This window comes from Tigriopus californicus, chromosome 8, assembly GCF_007210705.1.
Source record: "Tigriopus californicus strain San Diego chromosome 8, Tcal_SD_v2.1, whole genome shotgun sequence".
Taxonomy (NCBI): Eukaryota; Metazoa; Arthropoda; class Copepoda; order Harpacticoida; family Harpacticidae; genus Tigriopus; species Tigriopus californicus.
This window is the reverse complement of record NC_081447.1, coordinates 10,432,029-10,447,998: the sequence shown is the minus strand read 5'-3', so window position 1 is coordinate 10,447,998 and position 15,970 is coordinate 10,432,029. Positions and strand designations below refer to the sequence as shown.

General features: G+C 40.4%; 2 protein-coding genes across 2 annotated transcripts; both read left to right on the top strand.

Moving 5' to 3' along the window:
* The first annotated feature begins 4,907 nt into the window (after positions 1-4,907).
* Positions 4,908-9,333, top strand: LOC131884758 (putative ammonium transporter 2). Its single transcript, XM_059232635.1, has 9 exons — positions 4,908-5,298; positions 5,372-5,657; positions 6,517-6,674; positions 6,740-6,878; positions 6,974-7,152; positions 7,241-7,465; positions 7,543-7,628; positions 8,319-8,490; positions 8,982-9,333. Exons 1-9 carry the CDS (start codon positions 4,965-4,967, stop codon positions 9,245-9,247), a joined length of 1,845 nt encoding a protein of 614 aa, XP_059088618.1. The 5' UTR covers positions 4,908-4,964; the 3' UTR covers positions 9,248-9,333.
* Positions 9,334-9,567: 234 nt separating this feature from the next.
* On the top strand, positions 9,568-14,046 carry LOC131884760 (putative ammonium transporter 2). Its single transcript, XM_059232636.1, has 9 exons — positions 9,568-9,771; positions 10,535-10,814; positions 11,233-11,390; positions 11,497-11,635; positions 11,785-11,963; positions 12,384-12,608; positions 13,067-13,155; positions 13,311-13,485; positions 13,630-14,046. Exons 1-9 carry the CDS (start codon positions 9,579-9,581, stop codon positions 13,896-13,898), a joined length of 1,707 nt encoding a protein of 568 aa, XP_059088619.1. The 5' UTR covers positions 9,568-9,578; the 3' UTR covers positions 13,899-14,046.
* Positions 14,047-15,970: the final 1,924 nt, after the last annotated feature.

Below are 15,970 nucleotides of genomic sequence, written 5' to 3'. Positions count from 1 at the left end.
CTTTCAAGTCAGACTTGGTCAAATTTTTAGATAGCATTCCAGATCAACCCTACATTCAAGGACTAGCTCGGTCTGCCAACTCAAGTTGGTAGACCAAATATCATATTGTTATGTTATGGACGCGCTGAGAACAGACAGACGATGTACTCTAGTTGAAGCTCTATTGCAAACTGTTTATTGAACGGCAGTTGTTGCATGGATACAAGGGATATGTACAAGAAGGGCATATATGAGGAACGAGAGAGTATGATGCATAAGCCTGGCATAAGCAGTGATATAATAACACTACACATATAAATATTGAAAGGAAATGAATAGACGAATTTTATTAGGAATTTTTACTTCAATAGTACTGGGGATTACATTTCCTGTAACCGTTACTTGTGGAAGAAGGGAAATATTCAAGCCGTTCAGGAAAAAGAACATTTAAAACAAAAAGAAGCAAAATTACTGAAATGGGGATAAATGAGTTTTGAAGAACAATATGTAGCCCAGAGCTACAATATGTCTACTTTTGGATTGAGGGCCATTCCCAGAGTGAGAACCATAGTTTCATAACAAGTTCACCAAGTTATTTGACATTTGGTCAAGATGTTTCTGAAAAATTTGCTTTAAATAGTATTCTTAGCAAAAAACTATTGACTGACTGTGTTTAAAGCAAACTCTTGATCTATCAAGAAACCCCAATCAGCACTTTTCATTTGTTGTACTTCAAGGCATGTTTGAAGTCACTTTAGGTATATTCATGTGCCAGGTTAGAAGCCCATACCGTCAATAGTTAAAAATTGATATTAGTGACATATTTTGTTCAATAGTTAAGCCAATAATTGACATTCAAAACTTTTAGCAGCAAAAGCTTGGGCCTAACTTGGCGGGAAAGGTTTGGTGATTACAAAAAAGTGGCGTTTCCTTTCTTTAGTGTCCTTGCCTGGACCAACTACCGACCGGTGAAAATGTTTGACAGGTTTGACTGCTTAATTTGTTTCAGACATTGGAAGAACAATTCCTAAATATCAACTCAAATACATGTATATGAGGGGGTCCGGAAAAGGTCGCTTTTGGGGTGGCTTATTTGAAATAAACCACATGCTATGAAGCTTTAGTTCCTTGTTCGAAATAAAGAACGAATTATTTTTTTCGTAACACCGATCTGATGCTTCAGTATACGTAGAATAGTGGCGATGCAATACCTGAACCGCACACGTTCCGTAGGTTACAAGTGTGACACATTTTTTTTAAATAGGTTCGCTCTTGAATGGAAGATCAAATGATATCACCAAAACATAGATTTAACTCGTATCATGCATCTCGAAAAGGGTGCATGGCGGAAACAGGGTAGCCAAATCATTAGAGTACGTTAGTTAAAATTCATAATTCACGAAACCTAGCTTAAGCCTAAACGGGACGGAAGTAAAATTCCTGAAATAAAATCGATAAAATTTTGGAAACCATAAATCTTTAACTGTCAATTATTCAAAAATAAATATAGGCCTACCAATGAATAACCTATATACATCATGTAAAAGCAATCACAACATAGATGGGAGAGAGATTTTGATCTTGAGCTTTACAGATGGCATTTTTGCCAGACTTGGTGTTTCAAAAAGCATAAGAAAACGGATTTAAAGAAAAGTTAACGCAAACATATTTTTGTCTTGATAAAACCTCTTTTTTAAGCTATGAATAAAAAATTGTCATCCTCGAAAGTTTTCTTTCCAGACGCACATTTTCACCTGAACATGATTTGAAAGCCAGGTCGGGGATAGCTAAACACATCCTAGTACAACTTGATTATAAAGAATGGTCGACAAAAAAACGGGTACACCAAAAATGGAAAAAGCACAATATTTTTTTTGAACAACACACCGATAAATGAACTGCCTCTCCATGGATAAAAAGGTACGCAAACAAAAGAGAGTTTGCAAAAACAGAATTTGGCACACCGAACTGTATACCTAACCGTGGTTGTAGAAAAACCTCAGTTAATTGATGCTCAGATGACTATTTCACATGTTGTCAGTGTTTTTCAAAGCATAATATAGTAGCCTCCAACAATTTGGAAAAGGTAGACTCAGAGTCGTCAAAAATTTAGTCAGAGATTCCACCTTGCTTGAATTAATCACCCTGCTTGAATTAATCGCCCTGCGGAAGGCCGTACGGGGCTGCTCAGCGCTTTGATCATATCGGGCACAAACTTGTCGTGCAAGTCTCTTCATGATTAGGCCAAGGTCTGTAGATCCAATCTAGCCTTTTGGGTAGACCCAGCTGAGAGTGGAATGATGTATTCGACCCGCCCAAACACGTTAGGCTGGCTGGCAAGAGACTGAAAATAATCAATTTGAAGTACAATAGAAATGTGGCATTTATTAAAGCAATTGACGGAATCTGATATTACTAGCGCCTTTTTAATAGATGATTGGCAGAAGGGGTTTTGAGAAACTTGACACGGCCGATGTGATGACTGGCTTCGTTGACTGGAATTTTGACTTTATTAAAATTTTGACGGAAATTCCCAAACATATCTTAGCTCTTAGCAGTTTTCTACCTCAGAAAATCATGGGGAATGTTTTTGATTTTATTGCTTTATGGCATTCTAGCCATATAAAAAAACTTACATATCTAAACACATTTTAAAAACTACAGTTTTCAAATAGTCTCACAATAGCTCAAAATGCTATAAATGTCACTTAAAACACACTAAAAGTGTAACCTTTGAAATTGTATTTTGCAATCATCATGAATACATTTAGTCACACATTCACTTGAATTTTGAAGACACTTTTTCAACAAACAATGTTATATCAATGTTCTCTTGAAGACTTCGTTGAAACTGATTAAAAATAGCTTCCTTGAGTTTTCATTAACTTTTGTGAAATTACCAGTGACCGCTCAATTAAATGTCCTTTGAACGTGTCTAAAATAAATTTTCAAAAATCTGCTTTATTGAGGGTTTTTGATACGGTTGTATAAGGATTTAAGGTAATTTGAAGTTGTGTAAGAAAAAAAAAATAATCTTGCGTTTTTGTGATAATGAAAATCGATTTTAAGTCTTTGGGAAATTGAATGAACATATAACCGGGCATGAACCACTGGAGTATGGACGGGGATGGTAAGGTTGAAAATTAGCAACTCCAATTCGAGTCAATGAATTAAATTCTTCTTCAAATTAGGCTGACACCAGATCCCGGCGATTGCGTATTTCAAACGTCAGCTCAATCAAACGACTGGGTCAAAAGTTATGCCCTCTCAAAGTGCAGTACATAACAGAGCACAGAATGAATAACTTAGCCCTCTTGTGGTAATCAATTACCACAAGAGGACTAGTTCGTTCATTCATTGAAGAGCTTTGTAGTGCCTTTTGAGAATGCATAACTTTTGATCCAGTCGCTCGATCAAGCTGTAAATTGAAATGAGTAATTGTTGTAGCCGGGGATCATTCTCATTTGAAGAAGAACGTAATGCATTAACTCAATCGCGAAAAGCTAATTCCCAAACCAAGCGTCCCCGTCCATATTCCAGTTGTTCATGAACCGGGGCATTTTGGGGGAAAAACGATGAAATTTGGACCACTAAATCTCATGCAAATAAGTAGCGGCGTAATAGAAGATATCGTTATACATACTCAAGAGCAAACTAAGTGTGCTCCCAATTTACCTTAAGTTGTTTTTTGAAAATTATAGCTTTTATAATGTTTTTAGGTATTTCAGTTTTTTATGTGGGCTAGAATTCTATAAAGCAATAATATCAAAAAGATTCCCTATGAATTTTTGAAGCAAAAAATTGCCAAGATGTGTTTGGAAATTTCCATGGAAACTTGATAGGGCTGTTTGAACACCGTTGGAGGTTAACCCCTATGACCAAAGCACGTCTGAACTATGCATTTTTAGTTTTAGTTTCCCTTATGCCTCTTTGTACATTTGATGTGCCTCTTTTCATTTTTGATGTGCTCGTATTATCTTGTTATGTGTTCGTGGGTGGGTGCCAGTTTATTCTTTTGGTGTGCCGATTTCCATTTAACCCATAAAGAATTGTGGTTGAACCAAGAGATCATTTATCCTGGATAGGTCGTGGACCAGTTAAAATGCTTTTTATATGCGGCAGTGAGCGAAAACGAGTATACATAAACAAGGTGACTGTTCTTGCCAACACCACATTTCTTTGCTATTTATATGTTTTTTTATTGCTATGTATTTACATCAAGTTCGTTACAGGATTTTAGTTGGCGGTGGTATGGGTGTAAATGGACTTAGCACAATCAGTCGTTCGGCAGCGACAAGTAGCCGTCAAGAATAATTGATATTCTTGATTATTACAGACAGCTCTGCGATCAGAATCAGATTGCACTTTGTTCATGCACTTTTTCTACATCAAATGACATTGCTCTATATTTTTATCTTCGCTCCGGAGAAGAGTGTAGAGGGTAAAGGGACGTGAATAAGCCGTAAAATAAAAGATCAACATCAACTGAGCACTTGATCATGATAACCAATTTTGATTTTAACGGAACTTTGATTCGAATTGTTTCGAGGTTGCAGTTTAGAAAAATTGTCGAGCGATAATCGTGAACTAATAGCGTAGCAAATTGAACACTTACAGCTTCCTCGATCCCATGGCTCATTAAAAAAGGTCTCTTTCACATCGATGGTTTTGTTTGTGACCGAAGCATATTCGGTCCATACTTTTGGGAGATGATTTCCATCATTAACGCAATCAAACCTTAATATCTGACTTGTTTTCGCCAGCTCACCATTCGATGCTTGATGAGAAATTAATGCTAGTCCATCGAATCCATGAACATGAAAAACCTCGTCTTAAAAGCCCTCTTCAAGATCAAAACACTCATGATTTATTCACTCAATATCCTGACAGTCGACTTGCAACAAGCTCTCAAAAAGCAATTGGTGTTCCGTGGAATCAGACGAGCTCTCCCCTCAAGTGCGGTACAAACCCAGCTCTCTTGGATTATGAATCGGCACGAATATACAGATTTGAACTTGTCGAGGCCAGATATCTTCTTGGACACTTCTCTGGAACCCCATGGAGATACAGACTCGTTTTTCGACTACGGGAGCGACGCCTTTCCAACTTGGGGATACGATTACTACGACAATCTATCCTCGGAAGATTCGTTATTTTGGCACCTCTTGAAACAAGCTCAATTGGCCCGGCATGGGGAAACCTTTGCCCCCACTGAGACCACGCCCACTCCACCCTCTGTGGAACTGGGCCTAGAATTTGAAAACGACGACGCAGCTTGGGTAATGGCCTGTACTTTCATCATCTTTTCCATGCAAACTGGTGAGAAGAAAATGATTGCCCACTTCGCTCCATATGATCCTTATTTTCCCGTATGCCTATTAATTGTACCTAGGTTATGCTTTAATCGAATCTGGAATGTGTTCCATGAAGAATGAGGTCAACATTATGGTCAAGAACATTGTGGATGTGGCTCTGGGTGGATTCACCTTCTGGTGCTTCGGATACGGCTTGGTTATGGGCAAATCCGAGTACAGCACACCCCTGTATGGTGTGGGGTATTTCTTCTTTTCGCCGGATGCCAATCAATATGGCACTGGCGAGGCCTACCTGAGGTTTTTCTTTCAATTGGCCTACGTCTCGTCGGCTACCACAATTGTGTCGGGGGCCATGGCTGAAAGGTATTTATGATGACGAGTGACTGGATGGATCTTATGGCGCGTTGTCGTGCTATTCTGAGTTTTCCTCCAGTCATCCTTTCTACGATCAATTTGAAATGACCTTTTGAGAGATGGAAGACGGAAATGTCGATTAGATTTGCGTCGCAAGACAGAGAGAAAACAACGCTTATAAGACTATTTGAGGTGGGTAGTTGAAGACCGGCTTTCTTTCCTCTCACGGTACTTTCAGTGTTCCATTAGCATTTTTTACTTATCACAATAATTCATTTGTGGCTCAAAAATGTCAAATAGGCTGTGGTCAACAAACCTTGAAAATGCATGAGCCAGCAATTTGTCATGTAGAAATAATCAACAATTTTCTTTTACTCTAAACTCACACTTCTTGAACATATCTTGAGCAGCTGTTTCATGCGATGGCAAATCTTGATGAAAACTGGACCATTCGTGATTGTAAGTTGTTTCATTTGCCCTATTTACTATTTGCGGCACAATTAACTATTTTGATAAAATAAGAAATGTCCCATGCGTTTTCCAACCATCAAAAAGTGTAGTCAAAAGTATCGAGAGGATAATTGGAAAACACACCGGCTTTTTAAGCACCATTGCCTGGCTTTCTAGTTTACTAGTGGTGATCTTCTGAAAGTTTAATTCTGTACACGGGTTTCTAACTCTGAAGATGGCAGAGCCTCGCTGCTTTTTGTTGGTGTAGAATTTGTTTCAGAACAAGACTTCAGGATAATGTCCATCCAGTCTCCCGCAGCGAAACCATGTCTAAAAGTGGCTCATATACTTTCCCAGTCTTCCTTGATCACGTTTTGGGTTGCAAATTCAAATTGTGTTTTTCTTTTTTTGCCTTCAGGTGTAACTTTCGAGCGTTTATGCTGTTTTGCGTCCTGAACGTGTTTATCTATTGTTTTCCTGCCCATTGGATGTGGGGTCCCAGCGGTTGGTTGAAGGAACTGGGGGCCAAAGACATCGCAGGCGCTGGAGTGGTCCATGCTTTGGGTGGTAGCTCTAGTGAGTTCATTGTCTTTCCAACCTTAATTTGACCTTCTTCAGAGGACTTACATTATTTTCACTAGGTCTTGTGGCTAGTTGGTACTTGGGACCTAGGACAGGGTTGTACACTCAACGAGATAGAATGATTATGGGTAACGCCCAAAACTCTTTGGTAGGTCTTTTCATGTTGTGGTGGGCATTTCTGGCCTTTAATTCCGGCAGGTAAGCCATTCATTTACACACATTTACAACGACCTTCTCATGGTTGACCAAATTGGACAAAGTGCTCGTACAAAAATCTACTCTTATTTTAAAAGCACCTTTGGCGTGAGTATATTCAAGTGGAACTTCTCCGCCAAGGCCACAGTCACGACCATGATCTCGTCTTTTGGTGGTGGCATATTGGCACTCACTGTTTGTTACGTGTTCTATCGGGGCAAAATTAAAGTCGGTTATGTGGTGACATGCGTTTTTTCCTCCCTTGTCGCTATTACGGGTGAGTGAGGAGCCCAATTTGACGAGAAACGTCGAGACACCGATGGTCTCTCACCAATTACATGACCTTCGATCTGAACCGGTTTCAGGCAGTTGCTACATCGTGGCCGCTTGGGAGGCCTTTGTCATCGGGTTCAGCTCAGCGTCATTATGTTTTCTGGCTATCAAATTGGCTGAAGGCACAAACCACGATGATCCCGTAGCCAGTTTTGCTGTCCATGGCGTGTCCGGAGTTTGGGGTCTGATTGCGGTGGGCATCTTCGCCCAGGCAGATGACCGAATCGAGGCCGCTAAATATGACGGCCTTCTCAACGGTGAGACAAGGGAGCATGTTCAATGATGCCTCGCGAGACACCCGATATGATGTGCGCACGATGCTTTGACTTTTCAGGGGGATACTATTTGATCGGAGTACAGTGCTTGGCAGCTCTGGTGATTGTGGTGTGGTCAATGAGCACCACTTATTTACTTCTCTGGGTGCGTATACATACTAATTGAGTATTGAAGTGGTATCAAGTGTTCGCAATCATATGAGTAACAAGGTCGTGATTGGAACCGTATTGGGCTTCGTACGTCACACAAGGATAGATATTCTGGATGTTCTCCGAAATATCAAACTTTTTTAAGTGCCTTCAGGCAACATTTTGACTTCCCATAATATTCCTACAAGGATTCATTGGGTGTATTGAATTGTGTAACATTCAAGAGGATATTAAATCTATAGTGCACTAATACTGGAATATAAATGTCAGGCAAGATCTTTGTACAAAACAAATCAAGCCATCAATCAGCTAATTGGATAGCGAATTTGATCCTTTCTCTCATAATTTTATTGGCCACGTGCTCCCTGCTTTATCAAATCTTGGTATTGGTACCTAATGGGAGATTGCAAAAGCAAAGAAAATATGCAATCTTGACGAAAAATCCAAAGTCTGTTTGTTGTTTCCAACTTCACCAAAACTAATCGCACTACATAGTACTGATGTACAAGTCAACTTGGACAAGGCAATCTCTAGCAATGGATTTCTGTTTCAAAAATTGCGGAAAGTTGCCTTTACTGCCAAGACTTGTCTTTGAAAGTATTCTAATCTCTCCTCTAACACCCAAAGGCATTGACAATTTAATCAGCTAATTGAATGACGAATGAAATGTCTACCTCGTGCATAGTTTATTGACCACGTGATTCCACTTCGGATGGATTTGGTGGACGAACTTTTGGGTGCTGATTATGCCACTCACAACATTCTTCATGCGGATATTGGAATCGAGCGAGCCGTTGGGGTTCTCAAAGAATTTCACGACTTCACCCAAGAGATCGAGCCCACTGGGAACAACCTAGGTTCGTACCTTAAAATGAACTGCTCTTTTTGCGCACGTGTTTCTCAATTCAGCGTTTAGACTTGATTGCAAGGCCAAACTTTTGAAAATGTGGGCTCCCAAGAAATAGTTCGCCAAATCAACTTGCTGATTGAACGGGGAACAAATGGATGGTTGATTGCTTCCATGTCAGTAGTACATTTAAACCATTCAAGACTGGTTCGTATCATTGAAGGTCGTAGAAACCAGTTAATTGTAGATCAGTAATAAACTTTCGGCACAGGGCACATCACAAAAGCTAAAAGGGGTCGGAAAACGTTTCGACAAAAAAGAATAAGAAATTATGAGGGAAGTACTTTATTTGATCAGGCCAAAATTGGGAAGTACGAGTACGTACATGAATGATTGCTCTACGCAATTAGGTTAGGTCATCATCGAGCAAAGATCAACAAATGAGCGAAGAAGGTCCTTTAAATTTGTCAAACAGTTTCTGAGGTCCATACACTGTTCCAGGTCACTCATTGTATTTGGAGGCCAACTACCAACAAAAACTGCCTGCCTTACCCCGGGGAAAGTCGGCCAAAATATTTGGCCAAATTATCACTCAAGCTGATGTAGACAAGTACAACCAAAGAGATCATCGTCAACCCCCTCGACGAGCTCAAAGTGGAGCCTTTGGTAGGAGGGGACACAGCCAGTTGTTGACCACATGGCACCCGTTTGATCCCATTGAAGAGCACCAATTGGAACGGGGCTCGAACCATTCTTCCTTGGATTGAAATGAATGTTTTGATTGAATTGATACATTGCATGAGTTGATCAAATGCTTCAATCCCATTGTCTAATGGCCAATAAACGATGAAACTCCTTAAGCTACGAAATGGATCACTTCCTGGGAATAAAATGCGAGCAGTTGCGTTTCGACAAAAGTGGTTTGAAAAACCAATATCCAGCAAGAATCAAGGAGAAAACTCTCAAAATAGTCAAGCCCTCTTCATGAATAGAAAAGGACCCTCAAGATAAAAACAAGGTTCAATCTACGAGATTGGAAAAACATCTACGCGTTGGGAAAAAGGTCAGTTCTTATATTCATCGTCACTTTGAAACATCATGGGGAATGATGGCCCAGACGACTTCATTGACACCGGGCGGAGTTCATATCTTTCTGAAACGGGAGCCCTCCTCAATATTTCTTGGAACGACACCTCATCGAGGATCAAACCCATCCCTTCCACTCCTTGGGAATGGGACGATGCCACGTGGATCTTGGCGGCTAGTTTCATTATCTTCACCATGCAAACGGGTATTTCACGTACTGTCCTGTGCTGCGATAACCACTCGACATTTTCCGTCATCTGACGAGATTCAAACGGATTCAGTCAATTACGAAAGAATCCGTCAAGTGGTCTTTTACGTGCTTATTCAGTACAGTAAACATAATCATAAATCAGCTCAGTTATAAAGGGGATATTAAATGATCTGAAGCTCTCGAGTAGAGTCCAAGCAAATAGTGAAGGTATTGTACAACAATTCTTTAGTCAATAGAGGGTAAAGTATATAAAGTCCATTAAGGCCAAGATTCTAGGAACGTTGAGCTCAGAGCCGCTCTTAACCTATCTTTTTTCGTCCATTGAGTCCAAGAAAAAGTAAGCCTAACAAAGCTTTTCTCAAGATAACCCATTCTTGGCTATCACTCCAGAAATATGCTTTGGCATTTTAGTTCTGGGAACAAGTAGAAAAGTGAACGTCCAAGATGCTAAGAGAGGGGTTGTAAGGACCTTGCGCTTCCATTGGTCTTTTGCAGGTGCCAGTTTAGTAGAATTCGAAAGAATGTCCTTTGTTACTTCAACGAAACAAGAAGGATATATTTTTGCTTTCATGAGGTCGCTTAGGTCATTATCATACGGGAAGGGATCCAGTTTAAGCCTATTTCCTCGAAGTTATCGATGCTGTTCCAGGAAGACAAGCCATAAACCTAAAAGGGCATGGGTAACCCGAGATCACACCCCCGTGCCTGGCTAAGTTAGCATGAATTACTACTTTTATCTACCACGCTTTGGTTCCAGGTTTTGGTATGCTCGAGTCCGGGATTGTGTCCTTGAAGAACCAGGTGAATATCATGATGAAGAACGTTGTGGATGTGGTCTTGGGAGGCTTCACCTATTGGGCCTTTGGATATGGATTGAGTTATGGGGAGTCCGAGTACTCGAACTCGGTGATTGCTTTTGGTTCCTGGTTCGTTGACGCAGAGGCTGATGACATGGGACCTGTCTTCACCACGTTCTTGTTCCAACTCTCATTTGCCACCACTGCCACGACCATCGTGTCAGGTGCCATGGCTGAACGGTAAATATTTCAGTTTAGGATATTCGGGAACCAACATGGACTGATTATTATCAGCAAATCTTGGTGGTCAACATTCAAAAAGCGCCTTGAGAGGATTGTGTGATTGGTCAAGTTAAATAGAGGCTAATACTAATTGATATCATTAGTTGATCAAATCACTTAGGTCTTCATGAATCGGAAAGCCTCTTAACGTGTCACTGATACGAACCATTGGCTATAATTCTGCGTATAAGGGTTGGCCAATCAGTTCATGGTTGTCCTTTCACTTCTTCCTGCTTAATTTTTGCTGAAACCACGATGGCTCAACGATGTGAACTTTCACACACGTATGAGACATGTTTTGCAACTAAGCTGGCAACCGGTAGTTCTTTCGTTTGTGCACTGATCTCTTTTTGATGGGACTTGTTCTCATTCATAGTTGCAATTTCAACGCCTATTGTCTTTTCTCGTTGGTGAACACAGTGGTCTATTGCATCCCAGCCCATTGGTTGTGGTCGCCCAAAGGATTTTTGTACCAATTGGGCGTTGTGGACATCGCCGGAAGTGGCGGAGTACATTTAGTGGGAGGCTGTTCGGGTAAGTTCTTTGACTGCCCATTCTAATAGCACATAAACGAAATAAACCCTGCTATCTTCTTGACGACAAAATAAAAAGTGTTTAACTCAATCTAATCTTTCATCAGCATTTGTGGCGGCCATTATGTTGGGTCCCCGATTGGGCCGTTGGGATTCTAATACCCCGCCTCCCATGGGTAGCCCCACCAATGCACTCATCGGTCTTTTCATGTTATGGTGGGGTTGGTTGGCTTTTAATTCCGGAAGGTAGGTTTATTCCAAGAGCGTAATATAGCGCACCTTCCATCATTGTAAGAGTTATTCAGGAAGACTAGATCCACCATAACAAAATGTCTCAAAAAAAGTTAAACAAAAACAGAATCCATGCTTGATCTTGTAAAACGTTTGATTTCCAGTACCTTCGGTGTGACGGGGAATCGATGGCGTTTGGCCGCTAAAGCCACTTGCACAACCATGTTGTCGTCGTTAGGCGGCGGCTTAACAGCTTTAATCATGTCCTACATTCAATTTGATGGGAAAATTGAAGTTTTAGCCACCATCAATGGAGTCTTGGGAGCACTCGTGGGAGTCACCGGTAAAGTTAATCCTTACATCATTCCATCCACGCAATGCTTTCTTCAGTAGGTTTAAAGATGCTTCCTTTCAGAATCTTTAGCCTGGTTGTACTTTGTATAATAGGACAACGTATACTGCGTATCGTAAAACTGCCAATAAAATTGAAAACCAGGGTGGATAAATCCACATTTTTAAGACTATGAACTATGTCGTTTAGTAATGGTTGGATCATTCAGCCAAGTTAACTTTCTTCTCAAAACTTACAAAAGCCACAACATGAGCTTGAAGGTCTTCAAAATTATTGCAAGTGCAAAAAGAAACCCACTTACTTCGTTTTTCACCGAGTGCTAGACATGAAATTTGACTCTTGTGTACGGCCGACGGCAAATAATGTTCCATATTTTGTTCCCGGATTCTCTTTATCTCTGCTATCCTGTAGCTTCTTGCGCAGTGGTCACCATTTGGGAGGCCCTACTCATTGGAGCAATTGGAGCCTTTTTGGCCAATATCACGGACCCTTTACTGGTGTGGTTGAGAGTGGATGACGCCGTGGGCGCCACGTGCGTTCATGGCTTTGGAGGTGCTTGGGGCATGATTGCCGTCGGGATATTTGCGGCCAAGGATGAGCTAGCGGGCTATACGCAATTGGACGGTCTACTTCACGGTGAGAAAGTACACTTTGTAGAGTACAAAGAGGGTCCTTGAAAAAGGCACAAAATGATCAAAGTTGGACCAATATCTGCTCGCTCCTGCAGGAGATGGACTAATTCAAAATTCTTCTGTTCACACGAATTCGTTAGCAGTTGCCGACAATTTATTTGTTCATGACTCTTGATCATTTTTGAAGCACCCATGTTTACACTGAAAATGCAAAATGATCTTCATGGTATCTAGTTTCAAAACAGAAATGATAAAAGATTAGGTCTTGGAGCATTAAAGTTTACAATAATGTCCCAAGTTTTGGTCCAAACGTCATCACAGTCGTCTTCAGACGCCACGTGGATCTTTAATCCTGACTTTAGACCGACTTTGCCTTGGCGTGACTTCAAATCATCATGCTAACAATTGAGAGTAATTGAATTATCTGTTGTTGGTGAACTAAATGGTCTGGTTGCGTTCCAGGCGGTGGAGGCTACCTACTTGGAGTACAACTTCTCGCTGTGGTGCTCCTCAGCGCCTGGGCAGCAACAAGTACATTTGTCCTACTCTATGTAAGTACATCATACGCTAAGTGAGTATTCCTCTTCTTTCTCCTTTGTTTTAAAAGGCCCCGTGGGCACCAAACGTCCGTGTTTGGTTCTTGACGTACGCATAAGATGATGACGAGGATAATTGCTCTCAAAATGACTCTGCGATTTGGTTACAGTTCATCAATAAGGTCATTCCAATTCGAATGCATCCGCACGAGGAGTTGCTTGGGGCAGATTTCTTTGAGCATGATATTCGCCATGCAGGGGTGGGCGTATCTCGAGCCGTGTCCGTCCTTCAGTTTTATCACGATGACGTGGATCCCACGATTGAAAGCAAAGGCGCCAATGTCGGTAATGTTTGTGACAATTTAGACCCATTTACCCATTGATTCAAGTTCCCAAAATAGGGACCTTCCTTTGTGCTCCGTCCACCTACGTCCATTTGTGTACTGTGTACGTTTTTCGGTGGCAGTACATCACTCATTCAAATTCCAGGTCATGACCATTTCCTGGCGGACAACTATGTCGATAATATCTTTTCTATTGGGATGACAAAAACGCATACCAAAATCGAACAACAGTCCATCAAGGACTCGAATGTCTCCAATGGGGACCAAGCAGAAAAAAGAACACAACAGCAGCAGCAACAACAACAACAACAACAATCACTTCCACCACCAAAACTAGAAGAACAGCCCTTGGCTACTTCAGTCGACATTGGATACGAGTATTTAGCAAGCATTGTGACAAAGATAGATGATTGATGGCAAACATTTGCAAATAAAGGATTGAGAATAAATGTCACGCTTCTAAGACAGGATACTACTATCTCACGTTTTAGAAAGATCACATTTCGAAGTGCAAAACAAGATTTCTTCTTTCCATCAATCAAGTTCACTTCTTCCAGAATACCTGACGTAGAGTATCATCCTTTGATGTAGGGATACGCTAGAATTAATCAAAATGATTAAAAATAGTCGGTGTGCGAGTAGTCACCCTCTCCCTATCTGATATCAAAAAGTAGAATAAACAAGTTGTTGATCAGAACATCGGTGATTTGTTGTTTACAATCTAATACGAATTGGCTCCCTCAATTGAACGCTTTCACTAAACTACATACGTACAACATTTCGTAATATACGCATATCTCTGTATGTAGGATTCAGTTGTCCCTGATCTATGTGTAGGTGAGAATATGCACGCTGAAAGGATTCTGATGTCAAGCATCCTGTACGTGCATAACCAACATAATGAAATTACTTAACACCACAATAAAAGCCTAGTTCCGATGGTTGCGCAAGACTGTCAAAGTGCAATAGATTCAAATAAACAATTCAATGGAGTCCTAAATCCAAGCTTGCTTTCTCTAGTTGAACTATCTTGTGTTGCATGTGTGTGGAAGCTTTTATTTATATATGCAATATTGCTAGCGATGATACCACTGAGCAAGAACACTTCAGGAAAAAAAATCCAGGAAATGAAAGTGAATCAAATTAAACGCTCCGTTCCTAATTTGGTGTATTCGGGAAAATTGACACATTTCAACTCAACAATCAGTGCCAATTAAAAAAAGGTCATGCTCGCTCAAAAGCATTTAAATGGATAAAAACGTTTCAAACGTTTAATTTGCCATTGTTCGTAGAAACACACTCTCTGACAAACATGGGATATTTTGAAATGATTGAGTAATTCTTCAGAGAGCCCAAATTTACGTGAATGATAGAGAAAGGAAAGTGCTAGTTTGAAGCTTTGAGCATAGTGTGATGGCCAAAGTCGGATTCAGTTTCAAATTATAAGGTGTTGATGTCTTGTGGACGGACTTCCAAACGTTAAAGAGAATACAGTCCATAAATGTCAAGAGCAAAACCCTTGATGAACGACAGTCGTAGCGAGGTCTAAAACGAAACCTGATGATGCATTTTGCCCACAATACACCTTAAGACAGCCTCATGGGGAAATTGAGACGAATGCCTTGGTATTTGAAGAATGCAAGGCTCCTTATAATGAGGAAAAATAATGCACAAAGCTAGATGTATTCTACCAATATCTGGTGTACACCGTACTGACATATGTACGCACACTCACTATACGATCCTTTGACCATCTCTGCATGACTCAAAATTTGAACTGTTCATAACAACGGTAAGATCACGTACGCTTAGAGCATCCCTTTTAATGATTTCATGATTCAGACAATAAACAAAAGACCAATAACCAAAATGAAACTCTGCCAAATATCCAAATCGGAAAACGGTTTGCCCGGAACGCCTGCCACGAAAAAGGCACTTTTTCAAAGCAGGAATAGAACTGGGCCATTAATCGTTTGGACTCAAAAGACTGGTTTTCAAAGTAAAAATAACTTCTAAGCCGCCCTTACTAACCAACAAAACTTTGTGAGGGAAATGATCCAAATCAGAAACATCAGGTTTAATCTAAATTACACTATATAGGTTTGATTTCAAAATCCTTCTCTATAGAATGTGGCATTTTTTATTCTGCTATTGCGCTAGGAATGATATTTCCAGTAGCGGTTTATATGAATACGCAAAACTTTGCTTCTCTACCAATTTCTCAAGGAAACGTGAGAACTTCAACGAATGCATGTTTTAAAAATGATTTTTTTGAACATTTCTAAGTCCTCGCACTAGCAAAATTTCAGATTACTTTAAAACCTTTTACCCAATCATAAAAGGACCATGCGTCAACATATCTTCGTGCAGTTTTAAAACCGGCTGAAAGCAAGCAAAGTAAAAATGCTTCGTCTTTTTTTCAAATCGTGACCCGAGAAATTAAACGGAAAGTTGGGTGATTGATTGGTCGTTAGACTGCTTGCCCT

Excerpts from the sequence above, each read along its gene's own strand:
- LOC131884758 (XM_059232635.1), top strand. The coding sequence starts at position 4,965 with ATGAATCGGCACGAATATACAGATTTGAACTTGTCGAGGCCAGATATC. Across the intron at positions 7,466-7,542 it reads ATATGACGGCCTTCTCAACG|GGGGATACTATTTGATCGGA; the intron begins GTGAGACAAGGG and ends TTGACTTTTCAG. Across the intron at positions 7,629-8,318 it reads CCACTTATTTACTTCTCTGG|TTTATTGACCACGTGATTCC; the intron begins GTGCGTATACAT and ends CCTCGTGCATAG.
- LOC131884760 (XM_059232636.1), top strand. The coding sequence starts at position 9,579 with ATGGGGAATGATGGCCCAGACGACTTCATTGACACCGGGCGGAGTTCA. Across the intron at positions 11,391-11,496 it reads TTTAGTGGGAGGCTGTTCGG|CATTTGTGGCGGCCATTATG; the intron begins GTAAGTTCTTTG and ends ATCTTTCATCAG. Across the intron at positions 13,156-13,310 it reads GTACATTTGTCCTACTCTAT|TTCATCAATAAGGTCATTCC; the intron begins GTAAGTACATCA and ends ATTTGGTTACAG.